The 25,374-nt window shown below is 40.4% G+C and overlaps 3 protein-coding genes across 5 annotated transcripts; 2 read left to right on the top strand and 1 right to left on the bottom strand.

Annotated features, from left to right (window-relative positions):
• Positions 1-1,597: 1,597 nt before the first annotated feature.
• Positions 1,598-11,292, bottom strand: LOC119656228 (peroxynitrite isomerase THAP4-like). Of its 3 annotated transcripts, none has more exons than XM_038062631.1 (6): positions 10,169-11,292; positions 9,718-10,098; positions 2,865-2,933; positions 2,733-2,810; positions 2,593-2,673; positions 1,598-2,077 (listed from the first exon to the last, which is right to left on the bottom strand). In XM_038062631.1, the coding sequence occupies exons 1-6, from the start codon at positions 10,208-10,210 to the stop codon at positions 1,760-1,762; spliced, it is 969 nt and encodes a 322-aa protein (XP_037918559.1). In that variant the 5' UTR covers positions 10,211-11,292; the 3' UTR covers positions 1,598-1,759. The 3 variants fall into 3 exon arrangements, with proteins under 3 accessions (XP_037918559.1, XP_037918558.1, XP_037918560.1); XM_038062630.1 differs by having other exon boundaries at positions 1,598-2,080; positions 10,169-11,281; XM_038062632.1 differs by lacking the exons at positions 9,718-10,098; positions 10,169-11,292 and adding exons at positions 8,255-8,474; positions 8,592-9,182 and having other exon boundaries at positions 1,598-2,080.
• A 4,000-nt stretch (positions 11,293-15,292) lies between these two features.
• Positions 15,293-21,703, top strand: LOC119656227 (odorant receptor 33b-like). The gene is made up of 3 exons (XM_038062629.1): positions 15,293-17,163; positions 17,246-17,606; positions 17,667-21,703. The coding sequence occupies exons 1-3, from the start codon at positions 16,442-16,444 to the stop codon at positions 17,718-17,720; spliced, it is 1,137 nt and encodes a 378-aa protein (XP_037918557.1). The 5' UTR covers positions 15,293-16,441; the 3' UTR covers positions 17,721-21,703.
• Positions 21,704-22,729: 1,026 nt separating this feature from the next.
• LOC119656226 (odorant receptor 33b-like) lies at positions 22,730-24,263 on the top strand. The gene is made up of 3 exons (XM_038062627.1): positions 22,730-23,491; positions 23,579-23,939; positions 24,003-24,263. Exons 1-3 carry the CDS (start codon positions 22,770-22,772, stop codon positions 24,054-24,056), a joined length of 1,137 nt encoding a protein of 378 aa, XP_037918555.1. The 5' UTR covers positions 22,730-22,769; the 3' UTR covers positions 24,057-24,263.
• The last annotated feature ends 1,111 nt before the right edge of the window (positions 24,264-25,374 follow it).

Here is a 25,374-nt window from a genome sequence, read left to right on the forward strand (position 1 = left end):
CCAAGAGAATAGATTTTCATTTATTAACTAGAACCTGAAAAAACAAATGGAAATTCCGGAAACTGGTGCTTCGGGTATAAAGATTTGTGTTCATATTATGTGAGAATCCGATTTACTTCGTGCATAAAAGTATACATATGTACATCTAAAGTACGTATATTCAATATTTGCTTGTTCAATGTACAAATATATCTATCTAAATCTAGCTTCATTAGCATATACATATAAATGCATACATAGTCTGTCTCAGGTAAATGATATTGACATATAAATGATAAAAAAACTAAAACGAAATGTTTCCCTGCGACCCCTCATTCATATGAGTTCACTTTGGTGGGCTATTGACGAATTGATATATTATAATAGATACACCACTGTGATTTTTTTCAGATTATTCAGTTGGATAGGTTCTGAGAACGAGATCTGTTCACCGGCTATCAAATATGGGACCAGTTTGAAAAGAACTAATTGAGTCTTTTCATTTGTTACCCCACACGATAATAATCTGTAAAAAAATGATGTATGGCGAGTCCCCCTTTTGAACTCAACACAAAATGGCGTCACTTGCTATTCGTAAGGAGATTCACAGACTACACGTCCTCCTGTTTAATTTATTTCAAAACGACACCTTTGACATAGAACAATCGTAATAACCCCGAATACATTTCCTTCTCAGCACGAGAATGGTTATTGTACATATGTATAATGTCCCACGTGGACGCTATATGCTTCCCCAGAAAGATAGGTCAAGGTCCATACGAAGCACATCTCCAAAATTTTCAGATTTGAAGTTCAGGAAGGGATTCTAGAAAGCTAGACAAGAAATTTCTCCCGATGTGATTCAAAACCTTTCCAGTTCTATGCATTGTTGTCTTATAATTGCAACTGTAAACATGACATTAATTTAGTTGGTTTTTTAATTAGAATCAATTCGTTGCTGTGCCAATTCTTTTGTTGCACCCGATTATGTCCATTTTCTTGTGTGATATGTATAACAAGGGAATGAATGTTTTGATCTTTTCATTGTATCGTTTCATTCGTATTTAGATGTGCGCTCTTCAAGCTCCTCCTAAAATAATGTACCAATAATATCATAACATCTCTATTTAGTACTTTTTGCCACATTTAATACCATAATAACACTCTACGATGTAGGACATATTGTAAGTGTTAGATCAGGTGTGATAGCCGCTTTTGGCGTTTTGCTGCATTCTGGCATTTGCTTGACTTTGCTACATTATAGACTGGCTTAACAGCAAAAAACTTGCAAGTTTAAATTGCCGAAAATTACGAGGTCAACATTATCCTCGATACCATTTATTACAGCTATGCCTTGAGCACTTCTAAGCTGATAAGTATAATACTCCATTTTAGGCTGTCCAGCCAGGGCATTGTTTGGCAATGTTGTACTTCTCCCGCGATCGGGTCCTTCTTTTCTTGTATGCTTCGTCTCTTGAGGTCTACAATGTAACTATGTTTCAATTGTTATCGATAGAATCCGGTACAGTTCTTTCTTCAAATGAAACACAAATTTGAATCCCCTTTCCGCCTACATGCAGGCAAACACTACTCTCTTTTGAAGAAAAAAAACGCCATAAACAGTTTTTCCACCGTTTAATACATATTTTATTACAGTCAGAAATTTTACAATTATGCTCCGCACTTTTAAGCAATTATTGTTAGAAACGTTAAAAATAAACCTTACTCAATCTTATCAACCTAATTAATAATACTCGTTCAGACGTCACAGTTGATAAATTCACTCAACATTATTTATTATAAAATATTCTTTCGAAGGAGACTCCATTTCCATTTGGTTCGGCGGTACTGTACAGAGAGATGAATGTGTATTTGTCTGTAGAGCCTGTTGGATTCCTTTCCTAATTGCAAGTTGGATCTCCCACTTAACTTCCTCTCGTATATCGATGCACTGGATTTTTTCCAATTCGTTGGCAATAAATTCGCCAAAAGCTTGTTCAGTAGTTTTTTTGGCTGAGTTATCGCTGGCTTGTTCAAGAAATTGAAGTAGAGCAGCGTCAGTTTGATATCGGAGCTCCTTGCGGGATAGCTTTGGCTTCTTCTGGAAAGCAAATTTAGATAAATATATATATGTAATAATGGCTTTACAAGGTTTGCTTGCACTAGCTTCAACAAGTTGCAGATAAATTTAAAGAATACAACTAAGGATAGGATATTACGGTTGAATAAAAAAGCACAGTAATCTTGTATAACTTTTATCTTTCATCCACTTTAGATTCTAAATTAAACTGCTGGTCTATAAGTCGACAATGTAGAACAGGCACGCGCTTTTCAAAATGATGGGTAACGTCAGAAAGCGTAGAAAATAGAGTCAAGTATCCGTTCGCTAATTGCTGACCAGCACTTAAAAATAGCGAGATTGTTTTGAAATGACTGATCCTTCCTTTTTGGTGCTTTTATCTTCTCTTCTGACTGATCATTGATGTTTGGCTAAATTGCCCTCAATTAAAAATATATTACAAATAATTTCTGGTTCAGGGCAAAACAGATTCATTATATATTTAATTTTACAAACATGGGTGGACATTTTTGAGTATTTTTAAAAATATTTACCTTGGGTCCACTGGTTGAAACCACGTTCCGCGGTGAACTACTTCGCGATTCAAAACTTCCTTCTGACATAGGTACATATCTCTGTGAAAAACGTGTTATGTTTTATTTGTTCAATTATGTTCAATTTGCATTTAACTTACCACTCCCTGTTCTTCAGGAGAACTCGACGGTCCAGGAATAGGACTATATCCATTTTCAATATAGGGAGGCGGTGATGGCTACAAGAAGTACTTTTAGAAAAGTTTCATGTTAGCAACATAAATTGGACTTACAGTTTTCAATAGCTTCTTCTGCACAATTCGTTTACTAACGGATATTCCATTGGTATGAGGAAATTCAGTCTGTAATGAAAAAAAGAGAAGGTTAGTTTTTATCTTTGTAATACCCGAAACAGGATTCAGGTTTAACAACTTGAAATGAGCATCACTAATTTTCATTTAGCAAGAAGCATCTGTGTTTGCTATCCATTGTGAAAGCGATAATTAGAATTGTAGAAGAAATGTTAATTTTAAAGAGGGAATCGGCATTACTGATGTATTTTAATCACAAATTTGATCGTAAATTGTACTTCATTCTATGAGAAGTTTTTAATATTCTGACAATTTGACCATTAATGGGGAAAAAATTATTGCGAAAAAACCGTTTTCCTTCGATTCGTGTTTATATGGCACACTAAAGGTAAACGCCTAGTGCGACCAACTACCACTTCTATTATTGCTTCAGCGGTAGCTTACGTTATCCAAAAAATAATAGTAATCGGAAAAACTCCTTGGACGGCGAGAAAATATCAGGAGCGTGGAGAGAAAATCCCGGTGACAATATTATCCGTATAGCATTTCTTAGTGTATCTCTATTTCGGGCCTGAGAAAATTCTGGACCAGTAAGAAATTGTCTTTCTTCCCTCTCTTCTCAGTTCTCAGAAACTTACAAGTTCTATCAATCCCGCGTATTGGTCGGTTTAAAAGTGATAATAATTCCAACGCTAATTTCTCTTTCAGCGCTCTGTGATGACGATTACGCCTCCGCAAGTGCGAGTGCTTGCTCTTCACGAGCCAATAAGGATCGCCTGAAGGTTTGCCACTGAATATCAACACAAGCTTCGGCAAATCGTCTGCAATGCGTGATCTACAGGTATTAAATGTGTCAGGTGACTTTAAAGTTTTGCTTGCTCATATCCTAATGCTAATTTCTAATAGCAAGTATTTTGGGTCACATTATCTTCCGAATTTCTCATGGCAGTTAGTACCCTTTCCTTAATGAGGGATAATAAGTCCTAAATGATGTTTAGCGATCCGCGCGAAAGGTTAACTTCTGATTGACCCACCCCAGCACAACCCTCTAGAGACTAATCGCAAAATTATATTCATCTCTAAGCAGAATCCATACAAATGTCTCCGTTACTTCGCTCACTTTTTTCAAGATACTTTATAGGCTTATTCTTTCCTCCTTAAGCAGTCTTACCACCAATCACTTGAGTGAAGCATTAACTAGAGTTAGAAAAGTCATCAGTGATCATCAATAATCATTTGAGCGGGCTGCTTAAGCATGTTATGGAACTCGTCAAAATATAACTTAAAGGAACGCAAAGCTCGTTTCACACGTATATGGTTCCATTCGGTTCGGTTGGGATCGATCGCTGCGAACAAGTGTGAAACGGTGTTTCGATTTCGATTCGGTGTTTATTCACGACACAAATCATTTTATCAGGTTTCAATACTTCATCGTAGGGCCGAAGAAAATGCGATGACAGATTTCATGGTTCCAACCGGCGAACAACATGGTAGCTCCATTTTGGTCTGGGATTGTTTCTCTGTCTGTGAGGCTGGAAATTTGATAAGAATTAAGAGAATTTAGAATTAAGAAAAAAAGAGCAATGTGAAGTAGTTTTGGGGACAAATTCTGTTTCCTCCGGACTAAATTCAATCGTCATCGAATTCATCCAGCAAGATAATGAACATATGAACCCATAGCTCCAAATTATGGAGAGGCTTCTTATGGCCACAGAGCTTTTGTGGGTAAACTAGATAGAAATAATTATGATCATATCAGGATATGGGGGGGGATAGATCATGACCATGATATCACGACATGGGAAAAATTTTACGAAGAAGCGGGAAGAATATCCCACAAGAACCAGAAACTAAATCAATTACTCATATACACATATTTCATTGGAAAGGGGATATTTCAATGAAAAAAGATTCCAAAAATGTACCGGAATCTCGTCTACTTTCTGAGCGTTGCCCGACTATTGAAAATAATTAACGGCGCCTCGCGGTAATGAAAGCGTTGCATCAGTGACGTAACACATCATGTTCACATTCGAAATACACAGAATCGCGGATCGCATCGATCGTGTAAAATGGTATGAATCTGTAACTCGCGCTAACGAAAACTCACTCGCCATTTGCAAAAAAATTGACGTGGCACTCCACATTCGTGTTCGTACATTCATCATTTTGGTAAAGTACGAGACTGATGGAAACCTATAATTTAAGGAAATCCATCACTGGAAGAATAGCATCGATAGATAAACATTGTTGAATAAATCTTTGAAAGAAATGTTAAGCAGGGGCATTGTGTATTGTTTTGGAATGACCACTAATGCAAATTTGTGGGGAAAGTTGTAGAAAAGTGAAATAAAGTGTATAAACGGTGACAGCGACAACTTAGAGTTTGATTTGGTGCAACTAGAGGTAAGTTGGCACACTTGGTATTTATCGCCATTCGATATGAGTCGTGGCGATCTAAACATGAATATTTCCGACTTTAGAGTGGGGCAATGACGGGCAATGAAATTTTCCAATTGCTCCTTGGGAACAAAAAGAACATCATTCATCCGAAGGTCATAAAAATGCGAATGCAACTAGATAATGTTTCTTATTGATTGACTGGTTTGGGTGGAAAGCGGTCCACTAACAAACGTGAATCTACCAGATGGAACTAGTTTCAACAAAATTGACCACGCTGCCACATCTCAGCCTTCATGGATAATGAAACCTATAGGAGGAATATGTCCGGATAGCTGAGTGGTTAGAGCACTAGGCTGTCGTACGGAAGGTCGCGGTTCAAATCTCGCTGGTGGCAGAGAGATTTGTATCGTGATTTGACGTCGGATACCAGTCGACTCAGCTGTGAATGAGTACCTGAGTCAAATCGGGGTAATAATCTCGGGCGAGCGCAATGCTGACCACATTGTCTCCTACAGTCTACTGTAGTGTACCGTTACGGTCTTGAATGAAGTGCTCTAACACACTTCAAGGCCCTGATCCAATATGGATTGTTGTGCCAACGATTATTATTATTATAGGAGGAAATATAAACTTGAATGACTGTCTCGGCATAGTGTTCCGGGCTGGAATTACAACACTGTCTAGAATCCCCTGTGACAACCAGGTAAGAGTGAGCAATAAAGCCATCCACAAAAAAGCCTTCCGCAAGACCTATAAGGAGGAAATGGATGCCGCAGTAACCATAGTTAACGGAGGTCCTGGGGATGAAGCATCGACAAATGATCTTGAGTCACGTGAAGAACTCTGTCATTGATACGACCACATTTTTGGCCCAGTCTTTAAAAAATCGGAACGGCTGATTCGACGATGAATGTGAACTAGCAACGGAACGAAAGAATACTGTAATCTCAAAGATTATTACCAACTCCGTCGAGTGTAGAAGCGACTTCACAGACAGAAAAAGCAAGCAAAGGTCTGCGAACTCGAAAAGTACAGGGAGCAACTGGCCTACGCGTAGAAGTTTTGCAAAAAAAATAGCAGGGTGAAACCATATACACCTTGCTGCGCATCCTGCCGAAACAGAGAAAAATCTGATTTCCAACCGTGTGGGATTTTTGCTGAACCGCGCAACAATCAAAATATCGCCGAGTTGGCAGTCCTGCCAACTAAAGCAGCCATAAAGCAACACTAGCGCGTATTCAATACCTATTTTGTCCCACTATGACAAAATTGTGTTGAAATCTCAAAAGAAGAAAAAGTGTTTTATCTGTGAATCAAAGAATACTGACAAACATTTTTATGCTTCTGACGGCTACCGTAACTTGCGCTCTCTTGGCCCGGTAACTGGTTTCTCCCTCTTGTAGATGAAATTACTAGTCATCATAACATGCGGAAATCATCTCGGGCATCAAAGCATTCAAATGGAGTAAAACCGCTGGATTTGACGGTCTCCCCACAAAGTTATTTATCGTTGAACTTGAAGTTACTGCAGACCTGCTACTCCCGCTCGTATCTTGGGAATCCGAGACTTTGCTCAGAGAGTGGAAGAAAGGGATGATCATTAAGATCTCAAAGAAGGGAATCCGAGTGTAATAATTGGAACGGTATCTGCGCGCTCCTTGCTGCCTCAAAGATAGTAGCTAAAATAATCCTAGATCGTATCAGGGATACGCGCATGCTGGTTCCTGATCCCCATCTTCCTGCATTGACAACATCAACACCCTTCATATTACTTTGGAACATAACGCGCATATATCTTCGCTTCACTTGCTTTCGACAGCGTAAACAGGCAGTGTATCTGGCACATTCTAACAAGGAGGCCCATTTCGGAGAAACTAATAATTATTGACAGAGCGACATATGATAGCGCAAAATGTCATGTGCGGCATCGATATAAAATCTCAATTCAAAGTAGAGTCCGCTAAGGGTTCGCTAAGGTTTCACCGATATTATTTCCTCTTGTATCGGTGACGTTCTTCATTCCTCGTCCAGACGTTGTGGAGGAGTTCAATGGATCATGACATCTTTCCTCAAATACCTCAACTACGCTGATGATATTTGTTTGCTCACTCGCCGGGTCTTGGTCCTTAACCAAATGGCTATGGATTTCGAAAACGAGGCAAGTAGAGTTGGATTGAAGCTAAACACGCACAAAATGGAAGCTCTCAGTCTAAGGGGTCTCTCAACCTGCGTTAATGGAGAGCGAACCATAAGTGTCGATCAATTTATATACCTGGAAAACGTGATTTCTGCCGACGGTGCCTTGTTTCAAATCTGGAAATTCAGTTGTCTCACCATCAAAATCACTGTCACTCATGAACGCATGTTCGGTCCCACCATGCCAATCAAAACAAAATGATGAATATTTTTATGAAAACTTTAGAAACTATTCACATAGATATATACAATGTTTAATTTATTCTTGAACCTACTGCGACTATCATTTATTTTCAAAAAATGTCCAGATTACCCGTGAAAGTTTTCTATCCGCGGCTGCTGAGCCATCCATTTCCGCGGATAACCGGCACTTATGCTGACCTACATATTAAAAGCTCCTTCAAGGATATAGGAATAAGAATTGTAGGTGAACCCACCCATTCTCCCCCCAAGACGATAACACTTGGTAGAATCAAATCAAAAACTGTATATTTCTTCCTAATTTCCATTGTACAGTACATTTAAAATACATTCATCCAATTTTGATTGGAACTGGCCCTCAATGCTACATTTTCGAAAGCAAGTCCTTACGGTTCACGCGTCAAGAAAGGTAAACAAACTCAAGTGTGTAGCTCAATTGTGACTTCAGTTTGCCGCTTTCCTCTTTGACTTGAACCAATGAAACGTCGAGCTACATACTGTTAGACTACGGTTGCGACTTACTGCCCTACATACTCATACATACTAAGGTGGAGAAAGATACTTCAGCTTACCTTGGTTATCTTACCGCCGAACGCTTTCCCGCCATTTGGTTTTTTCAAGTTCACATATTTAGGAACAGCGTTGCCCACCAGCCGCTTGCGACTGCCACACATCACCAAATCCTTCGTGTCGAAATGCAAAGCACAAACTCTTCTGTTATAATCAGGATTCCAGCCCTCCCGTCCGATGGCTTTAAGCCATCTCGCCCTCAGGCGCTCATCTTTAGGAAACCTACAAGAAAAGCAGATATTTCACCAAACCAAACTTCACTCAAAGGCACCCAAAACGTGCATTGTAAATGGCCAGAGTGTGACATTTAGGCACACACATTTTTCCAAGCGTACTTACCGAAAAAAGGAAAGACCAATGGGTACCTTGCGTTGAACTGTACTACACCCAAACACACTGCACTTCATTTTCGTTTTTTCGCACTTTTTCACTTAATTAATTAATTTGTTGACTAGAACTTCGGCTGAACTGAGCAAAACAAATCCGCCGAGGCCTCCTTCCAGGAAGCAGATGCCCGGCTCACCGATATGACAACCGTTCGTTCGCAAGCGTTAGCAGTTCGTGAGTCCGAACGATGACAAGTAGGTACACGAACGGCAAACTGCTCGTTGGGTGTGCAGTACTGAGACGATACCGTGAAGGGATCGAGCACTGAATGAATGCAACGACACCGTACTGTCGTCTTACATGTGCATGCTCCGTGCGTAAATACTCGATGCAGTTAGTTCATCGAAAAGGGTCGGCAGAGACATGCGAGGGGACACTCGGGTAATTAGGGTTTGACATTCAGGTACAAAACTCAATCCACCAGGCAAATTGTATTTTTGCTATTCAACGCGAAGTAGACGCGATGGCACCTCATCTGGGATTGTTTTGCATCTCCCGAAAGTCCTCAATTTTATAACAAATCGCATTAAAAGCGAGAGAAAGCAAATACGAGAAATCGCTCCAAACACTATTCCTAATGGAAGGTAACTAACTGACTGTAATTAGTGGGATTGGGCCCTAAAAGTTGGTAAAAAGGAAAGATGCCTCCGAAATCTCCATTATAATTACTAAGTTAGCTTGAAATTTGCTTAGAAACTGGGAAAAAACTATAGAGCAGGATGCCATTGGAAAATGACCCAAGAATTAACAGTGAAAAAACGGCTAAAGGAAAACGAGACAGAGGCGTGTATACCCTGCTTCAGTGCATGCATACGTACATCTGTACTTATGTATCCATTAAGGATTTGCAAAGCTCGAGTGCGGGTCAGGATTCCATCTCTGACTGTGGGAAAGAAAATTCGCAATGAATGTGTGAGAGATCGAACACGAGCCATTTTCCAGGGCAGCTAAATTACGAATTTCATTTGCTGCTAAACTCGATTGATGTTAGCTATTCTACAGTAGACGTCGGAGAAATTACTTTGATAGGAGAAAGATAGAAAAGAAAGTGCAGAAGCACACCTTGCGGCCAACTTACATATTCCGGCTCGGGCTCGGGCTCGCACTCTTCCTCCGGGGTTGTCGCCTCGACACCATCGGTATTCCGCCTCTTCAGGTGGCTCTGGATGAATTTCATGCTATTGAACCACCAGACGCTCGGCGCGGACCGGCCACTGTAGTAGGCGCTCTGTATCTTGTTGAGTTCAACCAGAAATTGCCGTCTTAGCAACTCGATCTTGGCCTTAACTTCTTCCGTCGTGATCGTCTTGCGCATGTAGCGCAACCGCTCGGTTATCTCGTCGTAGGCATGGAGCCTCTTCTCCCTGTTCGTGTAGTCAGGGTGCTGAGCGTTGTAGAGCAGCTCTTTCTGCTGATAGAGAATGATGAGCACCTTCACCTCTTCGTCGGACCATCTTTTCTGTGAGGCAAGATTTCACCTGATTAGATACTTTTCCCAGATGCAATTATTAAATTAGATTTGCACTTACCCTGGTGTGGGATCTCTCCTTCGCTTGGGCTTCATACTCCATTGTTCTATGCAATTTGCGGCCGAGTGAGTTTCAATTGAATTGGCGACGGCGTCGAGAACAAACTTGAAGCGGGACACTCGTGGTTGTTCGCGAGCTGAGAGAAAACACTTCTGCCGCTTGTTCGCTAGAACTCGTTGCAAGTTGGCTACCTCCATAGCCATTTTGTGCTTCTCTCGCGGCTTCTCTACCAACCATGAGCGGAAAAACTACAGAAAGAGCGAAATACTTGAATTTAGAGCGGAAGGTTGTTGGGAGAACAGGCCCAAGATTAGATACTCAGTACGGGAACGAGCACTTTAGATGCGGTTATCTGCTCTCAGCAGCGTTTCACTCGATCGTCCGCGTACGCTAGAAAACAAGGAGAAGAAAAAATGACTTCAGAGACTTCGACTGGTGAGAGCTCTAATGCGCGTCAATGTTTTCTTGGCGATGGCGTTTGCACAGCAATCTTTTGAGCGTCACAGTTGAAATGTGGATACGTGTAGAGATGGATTTTATTGTTGAAATATGTGCTCAAGGCTTGCTCGCTTTGAAGAGCGTGTTTGAGTACATTCATTTGAATTGAGACTGCGATTTCAATGAAATCAAACTGTCGATCTTATAGAGGAAACGTTGGGCTGGAGCTGAACTTTTCGAATTGTTGAAATTAGTTATATTCATTCGAGCGAACTTCATTAGATAAAAGGGAATGAATGAAGAATAATAGAAAATACCAGAGAATAAGGTGCTTATTTAATTACCATGACGGTAAAAAAGATAAGACGCTTCCTGTTTTTAGAGAAATCGTAAGATGTATGTATCTGAGCTGGTGGCATCCGAAGGTTTTGTGTTTTTGCTGTTAGAAATTTTCAATGTACGTTTACCTATTCTTACGAGTAGTACTGGTCCAACATTTGGAAGCTCCTTTGTAAAGAAAGGGAAGTGCTTGTAGACTTTTTATTTTTTTATATATTTCAACATTTTTTTTGTCACCCAGAGTTTAAGTATAGAACAATCAATTTTTCTTTATTAATTAGGGTTTAGATCTTTATCAATGTTATACAAAATACTTAGTGTAAGACTCACTTTTTCAGATGGAAGGGTAAAAAATCACAATAAAAAATAAAATTAGGTACTCAATGTACACACATTTTTCTTATGCTCTCCGCATATTGGTTGGCTTTCCTTCTTTTTTAAGGGGTGTAAATTTTTTTTTCATCAAATCTAGCCATGTGGGGTATCAAATTAAAGGTCTCGGTTAGTACTTTTCGAAGCCGGTCTTAGCTTTCACATTTATTGGAAAGGTGGGGAATGCGGGGGTCGAAAGTGACCATTTCTTTAAGGGTCCTTTCCACTAACTAGGAGGCTGCCACTATATGGTGCCTGGGCTCCGAAATACCTTCCATACCGACATCTGTTCAAATAAAGTTAATAATAGTATATTAGTATATTTTTTTGTAATTGGCTGGGAACCCCCCTTTAAATAAATCCTAGCACCACAAAATTGCAGTGATGCAGGCTAAAATTTAGAGCATGATTTTACCAAATTTGGTGGAAATCGCACTATTACTAACAAAGTTATAATACGTCAAAGTTGATGCTTCTTTAAAAATTGAAAACTGTGAATGTCAATATCTCCCGAGAGTGGATGGATAATATATATGGATATATTACGTGCTACGTACCAAGAAATACAAAAACCTTTCGTACCTAAACCGTCAAGCTTCCGGCTTCTCGACTTGTTTGTTGTTGCAGAAAGTACCGTACTTCCTTCACTGGGTATTTTTGCTGGATCTAATGTCTTCATAACGCGAGCGATTCTATCTATCACAGATCGTGTTTGTGTAGAATGGGAGCTTCTTTTTATCAACCAATCTTTTGCCAGTCAATCTTGTAAATTTATAATGAAGTCCATCCTGTTTAGTTGTTCCTCTGCCACTTGATATTATTTATGGAAGTTGTGACTGTAAATCACATAAGCATTTATGCAGACTATGTTTTCATGTTGTACAAGAAGCACATAGGCTACCTTCGAGTTTTTCTATTAGCGTTCACGTTTTGACATAGTTGGTCAAAAGAGTCCACTCCATGCTTTGTTTCATTGTGATTATGTATCATCTCAGGTTTACCCGCGTTGGTGAGTCGCAGTGTAAAGTTGAAACCAATGTCACAATACATTAAATAAGTAGTATCCACTCTAAATTACCCGGACTTGCGAATGTATTCGAAAAGTTTCTTCATCCTTAGCATATTTCGAAGTTCGCTCAGAATTGACTAAAACATAACCAAGTTACAAAAATAACCTAGCCTTCCCAAAGTCGTGACCTTATTCCCATTGAGCACATTTGGAAAGAATTAGACCGACGTAATCGAACTCAAACTTTCCTAAAGCAGCTGCTCTCCAAAGAGAATGACTCACAATTCCAATAGACATGTAGATGTAATAATAAACTTAGTTGAATCTATGCAGCGCAGATGTGAAATAGTAAGAAATGCAAGATATTAAAAAAATCACATTTTTCTTGTTGTAAACTGCTTCTAAGTTTCCATGGGGTTGACGGGTTGAAAATTGGCTATTTTATTTTTTTAAAGAAAAGTTTTTTTGTTTTTTTCTCTCAAATTCATAACAATCATAATCACTTGAAATAGGTTAAAATAAAGGACCAAACTCCCGCATGCTGATTCCAAGCTCAAGTAAAGGAGAATGGTTTGAGGCAACGTACTTTGTACTATCCTCAGTAAACCAAAAATAAAATGCTGAGACCAGGGAAAGAGATAAATAAAGTATAATTGAAGTTATTCCACTATGCAAACTTCTACCTTATCTCTCTTGATGACAGATCCTGCAACAGGCCGACCAAGCAATTGCATACAATATTGTTAAAAACAAAATGATCGTGTTAAGTCATACGTTTCGGATAAATGCGTTCAACTTAGTTGAGACAGCAGGATGGGCCCCAGTCCTATGGAGAAATGGGAAAGGGTTTTTGACGCATGGACGCATCAGGACGTAAGTTAGTCATGGACAAACAAATATGTACCCGGACTCTAAAGATTGACACCCTTACAGGAAAGACCGAAAAATTCGCAAGAACCCTTCGGAAAAGGCGCATTAATATCTACACTCTACAAAAAAACAATGGTCTAGTGCCAAAAGTTGCGACATAAAACGCGAACGCGGTAAAAATGGATACAAACTTCTCTATTTTGGTAGGCCACACACTCAATACGGTGTTGACATTGCCATCTCAGAGGGTTTCCGTAATGCCATTAAAGAAGTCGAACGATTTGATGATGAAGCTCACTATTGTACCACCGCGTACCACGCAGACCTTAATGTATGAGTGCGTGAAAAAGCAGACGACAAAAGATGACATTGGTGAAAAGAGTTTGTAGCCCGCAATGAGGGTGACAAACGTATAGTCGATTTTGGAGGCATCCATGACGTTGTACTTATGAATACATGGTCCATCAATCGACATTTTAACATCGTTACTGACTGAAAAGCGTTTCTTACGAGACCAGCGCGTCACAATATCGCCCATTGATTGCAGTCTTGCTAATCAAGCCACTGTCACCCGGGCAGTCCATTACGTCTTTACGATAAGCTGGACAGTCCGGATGACGAGCGAGATCTGTATCGACTTGTCAAAAGCCAACACCAATGCACACAGAATATCGGATACTTCTGCTGCGTTAACAACAAGAACGGTATTTTGTTTACCGACGGACGAGCCGCGACGGATATATGACTGGAATATTTCGAGCAGGTTTTAACTGAAGAATTTTTTCATCCACCACTTCCACAAGCTTTGCCGACATTTAGAGTAATCCCACCTATCTGCGCCACTGAATTCGAGAAAGCAATAAAACAAATAAAATCGAGGAAAGCCAGTATAATACCTGACGACATCGCATCTGAACTTTGGAAAACGAATAGCTGGAACCCAACACTGTGGTACATCAATCCATTGGGTTATTCAGAAGATTTTTAAATGTATTTTTGACAACCATATTCGCGAAGTCGTTCAAATAATAGTGAACCAAGCGAAACTACTGGCGCAATACACGCTGTGCGGTTACTCATGAAAAAACACCGTGCGAAGCATCACCCTCCATCACCATCCTATACAAATTCATCTGGTATGCTCTACGACAACACTTAGTGCCTGAAGAACTTGTGCGTTGGGTTAAATTACTTTGCGATCATCCGAAAAGTAAAGTTCGAAGGGTGGCGCATATACCAAGACCGCTTCGTGTCTATGTCGGTGCCTTATGCAGACAATGTTTTTCTTGCGACAATGAACGGTGTCTTGCGGCAATGAAGACGAAGATGTTGCCTTGGACTAGTGGCGTGACATGGTTTAGTTTCTTGTCACTATCTCTAACAAAGTTTTAGTAGATCAAAGTTGCCGTTTTCCTATTGCTGGCCGACAGCCAGATGGGGTTTGAAATGGGCCTTTTGCTCCCCTGAGAAGGGGTGAGGGAAACGACACGCAAGCAAAGGTAGGTGACTATTAGATGATGGTCTCTTTCACGGACGATATCAGCAATTCCGTTGTTACCCATATCTCATAGACAACTCCTAAAATTAGTGTTAATTACTATACGGTCAATTAGATATTCTTTGCCGACCAACTGATATCGAGCCCTGTGCTTGAACAGTCTATCGTCAATGACAAGAAGGTGAAAGTTGCAGAAATCTGCAAATTTCTACGAGTCACGTTTTTTCAGACCCCACCTAAACTGGTAATTGCTCAAAGGAAGTATTACTCTCCTTTGTATAGGAAATCTGCGTTGGTGCACAACATTACCCAATTATGATGCTTCTTGAGCTTCCGAATTTCGTAGTATGATCTGTTAGGAACTGGCTGTCAGGTCATGAGAGTGCACCTTTTGATCGCAGTAAATAACAGTCTGATATTGGATTCGAACCTCCTACGACTCCCGTACGTCCCACCTTCGATGGACCTTATTTAAGGGTGGATAGCATTTCATTACCAAGAAAAATATCCAAATTTGCAGGATGCTTGCCTAAACACTAATTTCTATATTTTTTAGTCGCCTTTCACAACGAGCAGGGTACACTTTGAGTGAATCAGCAGCTCCTCGGAGTGTCACTATTTCAAAGAGTCACAAGAGGCATCAAATTAAAAGTAGCTTAGGAGTTTCTTGGCAGTTCAGACTATAGCGACCTGCATCCGTAAAGCAAGTATGGGATCCTCTTAGGCGGAGTTTGCTAGTGGGATGAAAAGTTTCTGACGTTCTTCATGCATGCAAAAACAACAAAGCCGGGAGGAATGATATAAGCAAATGGAGAGATGAATGGACAAGGGGGTACTGTGAGAGGATTAGGCGGTTACAACAAATGTTGACTTTCGATTCGATTAAGGAAAGGAAAAAGGGAAAGACGTTTTTTCAGATTAGCACACACACACCGTATGAAAATGAGAAGACTGAGTCACACAGAATAGGGGTTTAACTCCATCGTCCACGAAAATGGCTGAAAATATAAAAGTAAAGAAGAGCATCGATGCGCTTACCTTAAGGTGGAATTAAATGCCGGCCTATACCAATTACACACTTAAAATTCATTTCAATGGATGTGGGGCCTCTCTGAGCCCTGCCACCCGATTGAAGGGGATCACATTTCCATGCCGAGCCCACGGACCTAGGAAATTGAAACAAAAACAACATGAACAGAATTATTCTGGGGGAGGGAGTTTATTGATTAAAACCGATGGACAACTGAGGGGGCTAAGAAAGTCCTTTGCAAAGAGGAGTGGGAGGTAGCCTTTGCAACTCCACTGAAAACTGTGAGCAATTTTCATTATCTAGTTCGACAATTTTCGACGTAAACTCTTTAAAACTCGGTTATCGTGTTATTTGGAAATACCATGCGTTTCAAGCAATGCTAGTATTTCCTTTAAAAATTCAATATTTGTTTGTTCGTTGTCTGTGAAAGCGACGTGTAACCACAATAGTCTAATTGAGAGATAATTGTCAAATAAATTATTGACTGGCGTTAAGCTACGAGTAGATGAAATTACAGACACGAAATCCAAATTTTCCAGTGGAGGTAACTTTCAATAATACGTTCTGTAATAGGCGATAATAACTATAACAGGCCAACTAAGACTTTCCCTTAATATTTACAACATTCGATTCGGGAGCGATGTTTAGTTCAAAAGGGAAATTAATATCGCGGTAGTGAAAGTAACCTGGGACTGGAATTGCGTTGATTTGCAAACAATGGGGCAAGTGGACACTTCCAAAGCATTGGATTTCGTTTGGTTGGGCTGGATGCTGATGGGTGTATACCCCATTCAGAGCTATAAGATTTGGCATACCTGCCATCTAATCCTTGCGGTTTCTGCAACGAACATCTATTCATTGATCGTGTTTATAACGCAGTTGTTCTATGTGAAGGATTTGAAGTATCTTCTAGATAATCTGCCGATGAACGTTTTGATAATAGTAACAACCTTAAAATTTTTAACCGTTTTCTTAACGCGTCATGAGATTCTTGGCATCAAGGACTCGTTATCAAAGCTAGACAAACGTCCGCTAAAAAGAAGCCAGGCCGAGAACTTGGCTAATCTAATTAAATTTTGTAACCGACTTTTCATATTTGGATTCATTTGTTACGAAGCTGTTGATGTCATGGCTGCGGTGAATGCCGGGTTCTCTAATCGACAGCATTTGCTCTTTGAAATTTGGTTGCCATATGACTGGCAAGCTACTGCCACGAGGTACTGGCTTACTTTCCTCTATCAATTCATCACTCAATCTGCCCTGGCCCTGCAAAGCGTCTCAAGTGATTTTAGCGGCCCGATCTATTTGATGATTCTCACAGCGCATTTGGAGAATGTTATGGCTCGCGTTGAAAGCTTGAAATATGACCCTCGAAAAGAAGAACGTGAAAATGTTAAGGAGCTTATCCAATGCATAGAGGATCATCGCGTCGTTTTAAAGTAAGTTCTCAATGAAGAAATATCGTTTCCCAAGAAACTAGTTCCAGATAGTAAAATTTCACTTCCCTTCCCTTGTTTACAGCATATTTGACGTCCTACAAGGAACAGTATCACACATCATTTTGTGTCAATTTGTGGCGACCGCGTTGGTCCTCGTTATGATTGCCTTGAATTACTTACTATTCTCGCCTAATTTCACGGAAGTAATAGCTCTTGCGTTCTTTGTGGTAGCAGAGATATCACAGATACTTCCTTGTTGCTACTATTCAAATAAATTCCAATCGACGACGGATGATATAGTCACATCAATCTATTCATGCGATTGGTACAATCAGACAACGGAATTCAAGAAAACTCTGATAATTTTCATGCAAATGACTCAGAGGGGAAAGGTGATTGTAGCGGGCAAAGTTATCCCAGTTACAATGGCTACTTTCACTTCAGTCTGTACTTTTTAGGAACCATATCGAATAAATAAGAAGAAAATATTTTTCTTTTCACAGATTATAAAACTGTCCTATTCCCTTCTAACAGTTGCACAGCGAATTCGTCATTAAGGGGAGACACAACACGAGTGTAAGCATTCATTACTTAAGCACACTTTGCAGAAAAGAGGACTGAATTTGGATTCCCAAAAGAGCGTCACCTTGCAATGAAATTTATTACAGAACTATTATAAAATCCATGTGTTATGTACTCTTACGTGCACTTCATTAAATGTGTGATTCTTTCTCGACTATTGCACGTATGTATGCATATGATGACATATTTTGCTGCGATGTGGAAGGCAGTTTATAAGGAAATAAATCCTGCACCCTGCAATCTCTTCAGTTTTTTTATTCAACATTTCCTGAAATCATTTGTCAAAAAGATAATATTTACAGTCAGCAGGGCCGTCCGTCGGTAGGTCACTACCACTGACAGTGATAGCGCCTGTTTCATTGGGATCGGTCGTCAAAAATTTTGTTTTATTGAGATCCATGATCTGCGGTCGTGTTACATGTGAAGAAGTTTAGATCGTTTGCTCTGAGACACTAGGAAAACATCATCTGCATAAAGCAGTGTATAGGGCGCAGGACTTTGGATGCCCAGCGTGGCAATGTCCACAACAAGAACAAAGAGGAATGGCGAGAGGGTTATTTCTTAATGACCATCAGCCGAGACAAGAGGCGATTTTGATATATTTGCCACACTTCGAACTTTACTCTTCGGATCCCGGTAGAGCAATTTAACTCAAACGCCAAATGCTTGCGCTTGTTCAAGAAATGTAATGTAGAGACGGTGATTATTATAATTATTATTATTTTGTTAAGGGAAGTTGCATTGCCTCCTAGAAGCACTATTGTGTTGCTCCTTTTACTGGTTACAGTTTAGTCGGCAGGGCCAGTGAGTATTCCTACTATAATTCGGAGACTCTTCTTTGTGAGGTTTAAATAGTCCTTTGAGTGCTTGGATTCATATCCCCGCACCAGCTACCTAGACTGTTCCATTCCTGGTAAGTTCGCCTAGTATACTTCCCTCAGTCGTTCCTCTTCATTCTTCAATATCGTAGTCACGACACCGTTACCAATTCCACACAAAGGTTCTGGTCCATATAGAGGTGTCCGCTGTCTCTTTGCGTTTTAACCCAACATGGCCTGCTCCAGAGTATCCAGACCTTATTGTGCGAACCGAGTGTGTTTAGTCTCTCAACGCATTCTTCTACCAGGTTGGAGTTCACCTGATTGGACTTAAGTGCCTTGTTCGCCGCCTGACTGCCGGTCAGAATAGCAATGTTCTGTCCACTATAGTTTCTTTGGGGGTTGAAGGAGGTAAATTTTTCTATGACGTATATTTCTACCTGCAGCATATTAGTGCTTATCCATTGGTTCAAAGTACGTTTTTCTTGGACAAATGACGCCGGCGCCCGCTTCCTCTGCTATAAAGGATTCGTCAGTGTACCAGGTAAGCAATTGCTGGTTTAAGCTGTATACCACAGGCGCGCTCTCCCCTTCTTATCCAAGTGAAATCTCGTTATCATGTTACCCCTTAGTATTAGTAAGTCGATGGACCGCCTAGAAAGAATATAGATTTTCCTTCAATTTAGGCAGCTCCCCGCCTCACTGATACTACCGGCCATTTGGAAGATCACTCCCCTTGCATGCATATGTATGCGAAGAGGGAGATGAGTTAATCCTGATAATCACGCAAGGCAGTCTTCAACGGTTGTGTAACTCCCTGGTTGTTGTGCTGAGTTCAGTTCTTTCTGGCCAGATTAACGCCCGATAGGTAATCACAGGCCTTACCATTGCAGTGTATGTCCACAGTATCTTCGGAGTGCAACCCCATTTTTCCCTGTTATGCACCTCCATGTCATCAGCGCCTTTGTAGATTTCCGACACGTGTTTTTAACTTGCGTCTTCTTCTACTTCTTTTGGACTAGTGTAATTCCCAAATATTCGACCTCCGTTTCTTGTTTCACCTCGATGCCATGCAGCCTAATGACTCTCAGTGAATTATACTATGGCGGCTTCTGCCTTCCTGCATCAGGTACTCGTAATTCTCAATTAAATTTGGATTCTATCACATGGGGTATCCTCATATTTGCCCCTATAGATTAAAACAATGTCGTCAGGGTAATCCTCGTGTTCCAGCTTTTTGTTTGGGGATTGACGAGTCCTAAGTCTGATTCACTTGATGACGGGCCGGACTACTTGCGACCAAGATTTAGTCGAAAACGAAGAGTCCGCGTACTAAGGAGCGTGGGAGTAACTTGCTTTCCATTTGGTCCCGACCGACTTTAAGTGGATGCGGACTTATAGCTCCTCCATCCCTAAACAAAAAATTTTCCAGCAAGGTCAAGCTTTAGTCTGAAGTGTGGGCTGATTTACGTTCGATGTGATTCGCACCCATGTTGTGTTTTGCGAATTTTAAAAAGGATCGTATAACACCTGAGAACCGGTCACATTGCTCCCAGGGTAGAATTGCTTTAATGAATTGAATGTTAGTTATAATATAGTTGTCTTAGTGGTAATACCTCTTTTGTAAGTTTTCGGTTTTTCTTTTTTCGCTTTCTGTTCGTTGTTGGGGTGTCAGGCAAATTGTTGTCGCCTTCTGTCTTGGGGTAGGACACCGGGAAATGAGTTCGGAGAAGCCTGATTTTTGGTAAATGTCTCATCCTCCTTCTTCAGTCAGACAGAAAATACTGACCTGCGTTTGGCTATAGCTTTGTATCGTCTGGTTGCTTCTGTGGTTTGTTCCATTCGTTCCCAGAATTGCCTGCAGATGTTTTATTTTCGCTTTCGCGTTGCTATATGCAGTACGTTTTTGTGCCTCAGTCAGTTTCTGGTTTGTTTTGCCCGGTTGAAGAATTTTTGGGCCTCTGCTCTCATTCTGTAGATTATAGATAAACCATGTTCTTGTCCAGGTGCCTTTTATAGGAGTCGCAGTGTGTTATCCTGGGATCTGATTATTCAGTGATCCGACATACACCTACACTAATCAACAGCTCGTTCATCAGAGTATTCCTTAGAGCCATGTAGTGCCAAGTACCTGTTTTCTAGTGCTGGCCACGAATGTTGGAATGTTCCCCATATTATATATTCCTAACTTATTGTTAAGAATAAGTTCAAGGAGGTAATCACCTCTTAGATTGTGTGTGACAGTGACTTGCTCCAGTGAGATCCGGATGTCGTTTCTTGGGAGGTAGTCCGATGCCATATTGTCTCCTGAGTTTTCCCCCGGCTTTCAATGAAACTTGGACAGCTACAAGTAGTCCAGTTAGGAATTCTGAAAGGTATATATATTTTAAATTACGTTTAAGAATGATACAAGCTTTTGGTTTTCGCAAGAAATGTCCTAAATTAGCTGCATACTTCCTCCTTGCAGGCCGCGAATCTACTCCCGGTATACTCAGGGTCCTTAAGCCAGCACTCTTCCAATGCTGCCCTTGGAGTTGACATTGCAATCACTGCAGATGCCGCTCTTGCGTGGTGGAGCTTTACCTGGGCTATCTTAGTGCTGGCCATTGGCTCTGTTGGCGCTTGGAACTCTTTTCCACTGTCGAGGTATCACCTTTTTCTTTAGACATGGCGCTTTCTTGCATGTCGCTCTCCACCTTGAGTCCGTGAAAATCCAGATGTAGATGGGCCAGGCTCTCGTCTTCACTGGGCATCAGGTTTATTGCCCTGCTTGATCCTGTCCTTTCAGTCTCTGTGGCCTCCGAGGTCCGTTTGGGGACTTCGGTAGGTTCTCAACCCGACATCTCCTCCGTATCTTTTTTTCAGATTCTCTATGTGCATATGTAGAGATATGTTGCCAAATCTTTAGTTGATATGGCAATTTTGTCGTTTAATTGCCTCCAAGGATCAGTCATCTAGCCCGATCGGCTCTACTGCCTCGTTGAAGATATACTTTTCCGAATCTGCAGTCTCCTCTGTAGTGGCGTGAACGTTAATGAGGCTTATATTTCTAAATTTGCCTTGTAAGGGCAGAATGCCTAGCCGTTCGTTTATTTTTTCAAAGCCGAAAACAGCAGGTTTCATTTTTTAACTGACTAAGAAACCTCCTCCGAGTACATGGTTTACTGTGTAGTGACTCTTCTCCGGAAAACCGGTCCCTGTCCAACGCATCTCCTACAATGCTGTTACATCAGCCCTATAGTGGGACAGAGTATCGGCTAGCTGCTTGGCAATATCATCTCTGTACAGGGAACGCACGTTCCATGAGAAAATGCGCAAATCGTTATTCCGTAGAGATAAGGTTTTGTAGTAGAGCTGTTGGTTGGTTGGTTCAACAGACGTTTCCCAGGTTTTATGATCCATCGTGGGTACCAATCCACTTTTCGCACTGGAACCTATACTACTATTTGACCAGCAGTTAATTTGCTGATCCAAATGAGAACCCTGTGGAGGGGATGAAGTCAGAAGAATGATAATGATTCGTTAATTGTGACGCCATATATCATGGGCTCTAGACAAATGATTTCCATTATTATTGAAAACCGGCGGGGAGTCTATTGCTTAAATAATCGCCTGGCTTTATCTGGTGATTTTGAAACACACTGTATACAAACATATAGTGCAAGAACCTCGCTTTTGACTTGAAACTTTTGTTAACATTTTCCTGCTGTAATACGATGCCTCAGGGAGACAGTTCGATAGTGGCCGTTCCCCGCAAAAGGTAATCAAGGAATTTCGCTCAATAATGTAACCTACCACCAAGTAAATAATGTAAGCTTTTGTTGATTCCTCCATGCAACTGAAACCAAAATTTTAATATGGAAAGGGATTAATTATTTAACTTCTTCTTTTGGTAGATACATTTCTAAAATCACACACATATTCATTCTCCACAAGAAAACTCTTTAGAATCCATCATATTCGAAGCACTGGCTTTCACTTATTTGGTTGATTTAAATTTTATGACGTGATTGATTCTACTGAAAGCTATGAAAAAGGAGATAACAAGTTTAAAGGGACAATGAAAATATTGTCTAAACTTTTCAAGCGCAATATCAGAAAGTCTTCTTACTTAATCAGAAACGTTTGTAGTTCAGGAGGGTTAACTAACAGAGTGAGAGTTTCAAAACCAAAAAAATATAATTGAATAGAATCGATTTAGGAACAATGGAAAAAGTTGATACTTCGAACGCACTGAATTTCGTCTGGTTCGGATGGACGCTAGTGGGTGTGTACCCTATTCAGAATTATAACATTCGTTACTTTTGCCACCTGATCTTCGCTGTTTTCGCAACAAATTTCTACGCGTCCTTTATGTACATAATGCAACTATTTTTCGTAAGCAATATTAAGTCTCTCTTGAATAATCTCCCGATGAATATCCTGGTATCAATCACTGGATTCAAGCTCATTACCGTTCTCTTGAAGCGTCGTGAAATTCTTGGTATAAAATATTCGCTAGCTAAACTGGGTCAACGCCTTCTCACCAAGGAGCATGCAGAGAACCTCGTTAATGCTACCAAGTTCTCCTTCCGTTTCTTCGTAATTGGATTCCTTGTTTATGATTCTGTTAATATTATGACGGTCATAATTGCAGCGTTTTCCAACCAACAGCGTTTGCTCTATGAAATTTGGTTGCCCTATGATTGGCAGGCAACAGCTCTGCGATATTGGGTCACCCTTTTCTATCAGTTCGCCATGCATTCCTTCCTTTCAATGCAAAGTATTTCGAGTGATTTTTGTGGACCCATTTACATAATGATATTGATCGCTCATCTGCAAAACATCATGAACCGTATTGAGAATCTAAAATATGATCCACGGAAAAGGGAAAGTGAAAATCTTAAGGGATTGATCGAGTGCATAGAAGACCATCGTATTATTTCGGAGTAAGTCACAAGCTCATTACCACTAACTGTGAGGTTAATTCAAAATTTCCAAAAAATACAAACTCTTTTTCCACTTCCTCCTTTCAGGATATTCAACACTCTTCAAGGAACCGTATCTCATATAATTTTATATCAATTTGTTGCTACAGCTTTGGTTATTGTGATGATTGCACTAGAGTACCTGCTGTTCTCACCAAATATGACGGAAGTGATCGCTCTGATTGCGTTTTTAATGGGAGAAATAGCACAGATCCTCCCCTGTTGTTACTATTCAAACAAATTTCTTTCGACAACAGACAGTATAGTGACATCCATCTACTCCTGCCCTTGGTATGATCAAACACAAAAATTCAAGAAAATCATGATAATTTTCATGCAAATGACGCAGAAAGGACAAGTAATTGTGGCGGGCAAAGTGATACCAGTTACAATGGCTACATTTACTTCGGTAAGAATTTTCCTCGTCTAGAAAGCACGAAGCTTTAACATACATATGTCCTTTTTTTCACAGATCATAAAATTTTCCTATTCATTATTGATGCTTGCACAGCAAATGCAACGTTAACAAGGTCTGATGGAAGCAGTTTCATATCACGATTACAAATAGCCACCATATCCACCCATCCACTTCGGAACTTACCTTGTCATGAAATGAATGCACCTGACGGGCACTTCCTTATAACTTGTTCTTAATTATAGAAGGTTTATTGCAAATAAAAATTGATATTATTAATGGTAAACAGAGGTCAATAAATGTAGATACACTCATCTACGCACATTCAGATAGATGTCTCTCCTGTTTGCGAATAGTACAAGACTTACATGGTGGAATTTGGGATACTGATAAGAGCGGAGAAGCAATGAAATAAATATGCGGAAATCAAGTGACAGAAAGAACAAAGAAGGTGCTCGAGGGTGGCTTTACGAGAGCGAAGATAGGTGGTATATCCGTCTGCAGTTGTTATGCGGCACCAAGTCTTACAGGAAAAGAGTTTCAATCGATGGTTAGCAAAGGATGCAAATGACTATAGTCCTAAAACCATAGCATGTGGCGCAGCCGAGAAAATCACGCAAGATAGCCTGTATTATTTGAAACTCTTTCTGGTCTGAATCTTATTCTTGCAAACACTGGATGACTTAACAATTGCCAATACCACGAGACCTGCCTCAAGGCCAAAAGCCGCAGTCAGGAGACAGAGACCGTTCTCTGGATACGAGCAGCTACATGAACAATACAAAGAAGAAGAGAAAAAATTGCATGTGGCTATAATAAGTAATAAAAGCGAACACTTGAACGGGCTTTGTAAGGAAGTTGATCTGGAACCCTGGGTTGGCGCCTACAAAACAGTGACGTCCATAATCAAAGACAAACACCCTTAATCGAATATTTGCCCTACACAAGATAGTGACGAAACTTGTCCCCACAAAATGTGAATACCACTAACCTTCGTATTCTCCAAGTGAATGCCGCCGAAATTCCAATGGTAAGGAAGAAGTCCTGGAAGCTGCGAAGAAAATAACAGTCGAGGTCGAGCGGAGGCTAATCCTCACTTCCAAGCCAAACAAAAATTTGAGTGAACCTTGGTCCTGTACACCGATATCGTTTCTAAATAATCCTCGCAAATTGATCTGATTGATTGATTTGATGTTTATTTCCTATTATTTTTGCAATTTCTTATATTGCTTTTTAAGTTTATTTTAAAGGTTTTGTGTAAAACAAAACCTTATTAAAATCGATTCAATGTCTGTCTGTCTGTCACACGCATTTTCTCAAAAAACGGTTAAACCGATCCGAACGAAATTTGGTGGCCAGATGGGAGCTATGAAATCCCACGCATACTGCGAGTGGCATAAATGTAGGTCAAGTTTAAAGGGGGGCTCCC

Source organism: Hermetia illucens, chromosome 4 (assembly GCF_905115235.1).
Source record: "Hermetia illucens chromosome 4, iHerIll2.2.curated.20191125, whole genome shotgun sequence".
Taxonomy (NCBI): Eukaryota; Metazoa; Arthropoda; class Insecta; order Diptera; family Stratiomyidae; genus Hermetia; species Hermetia illucens.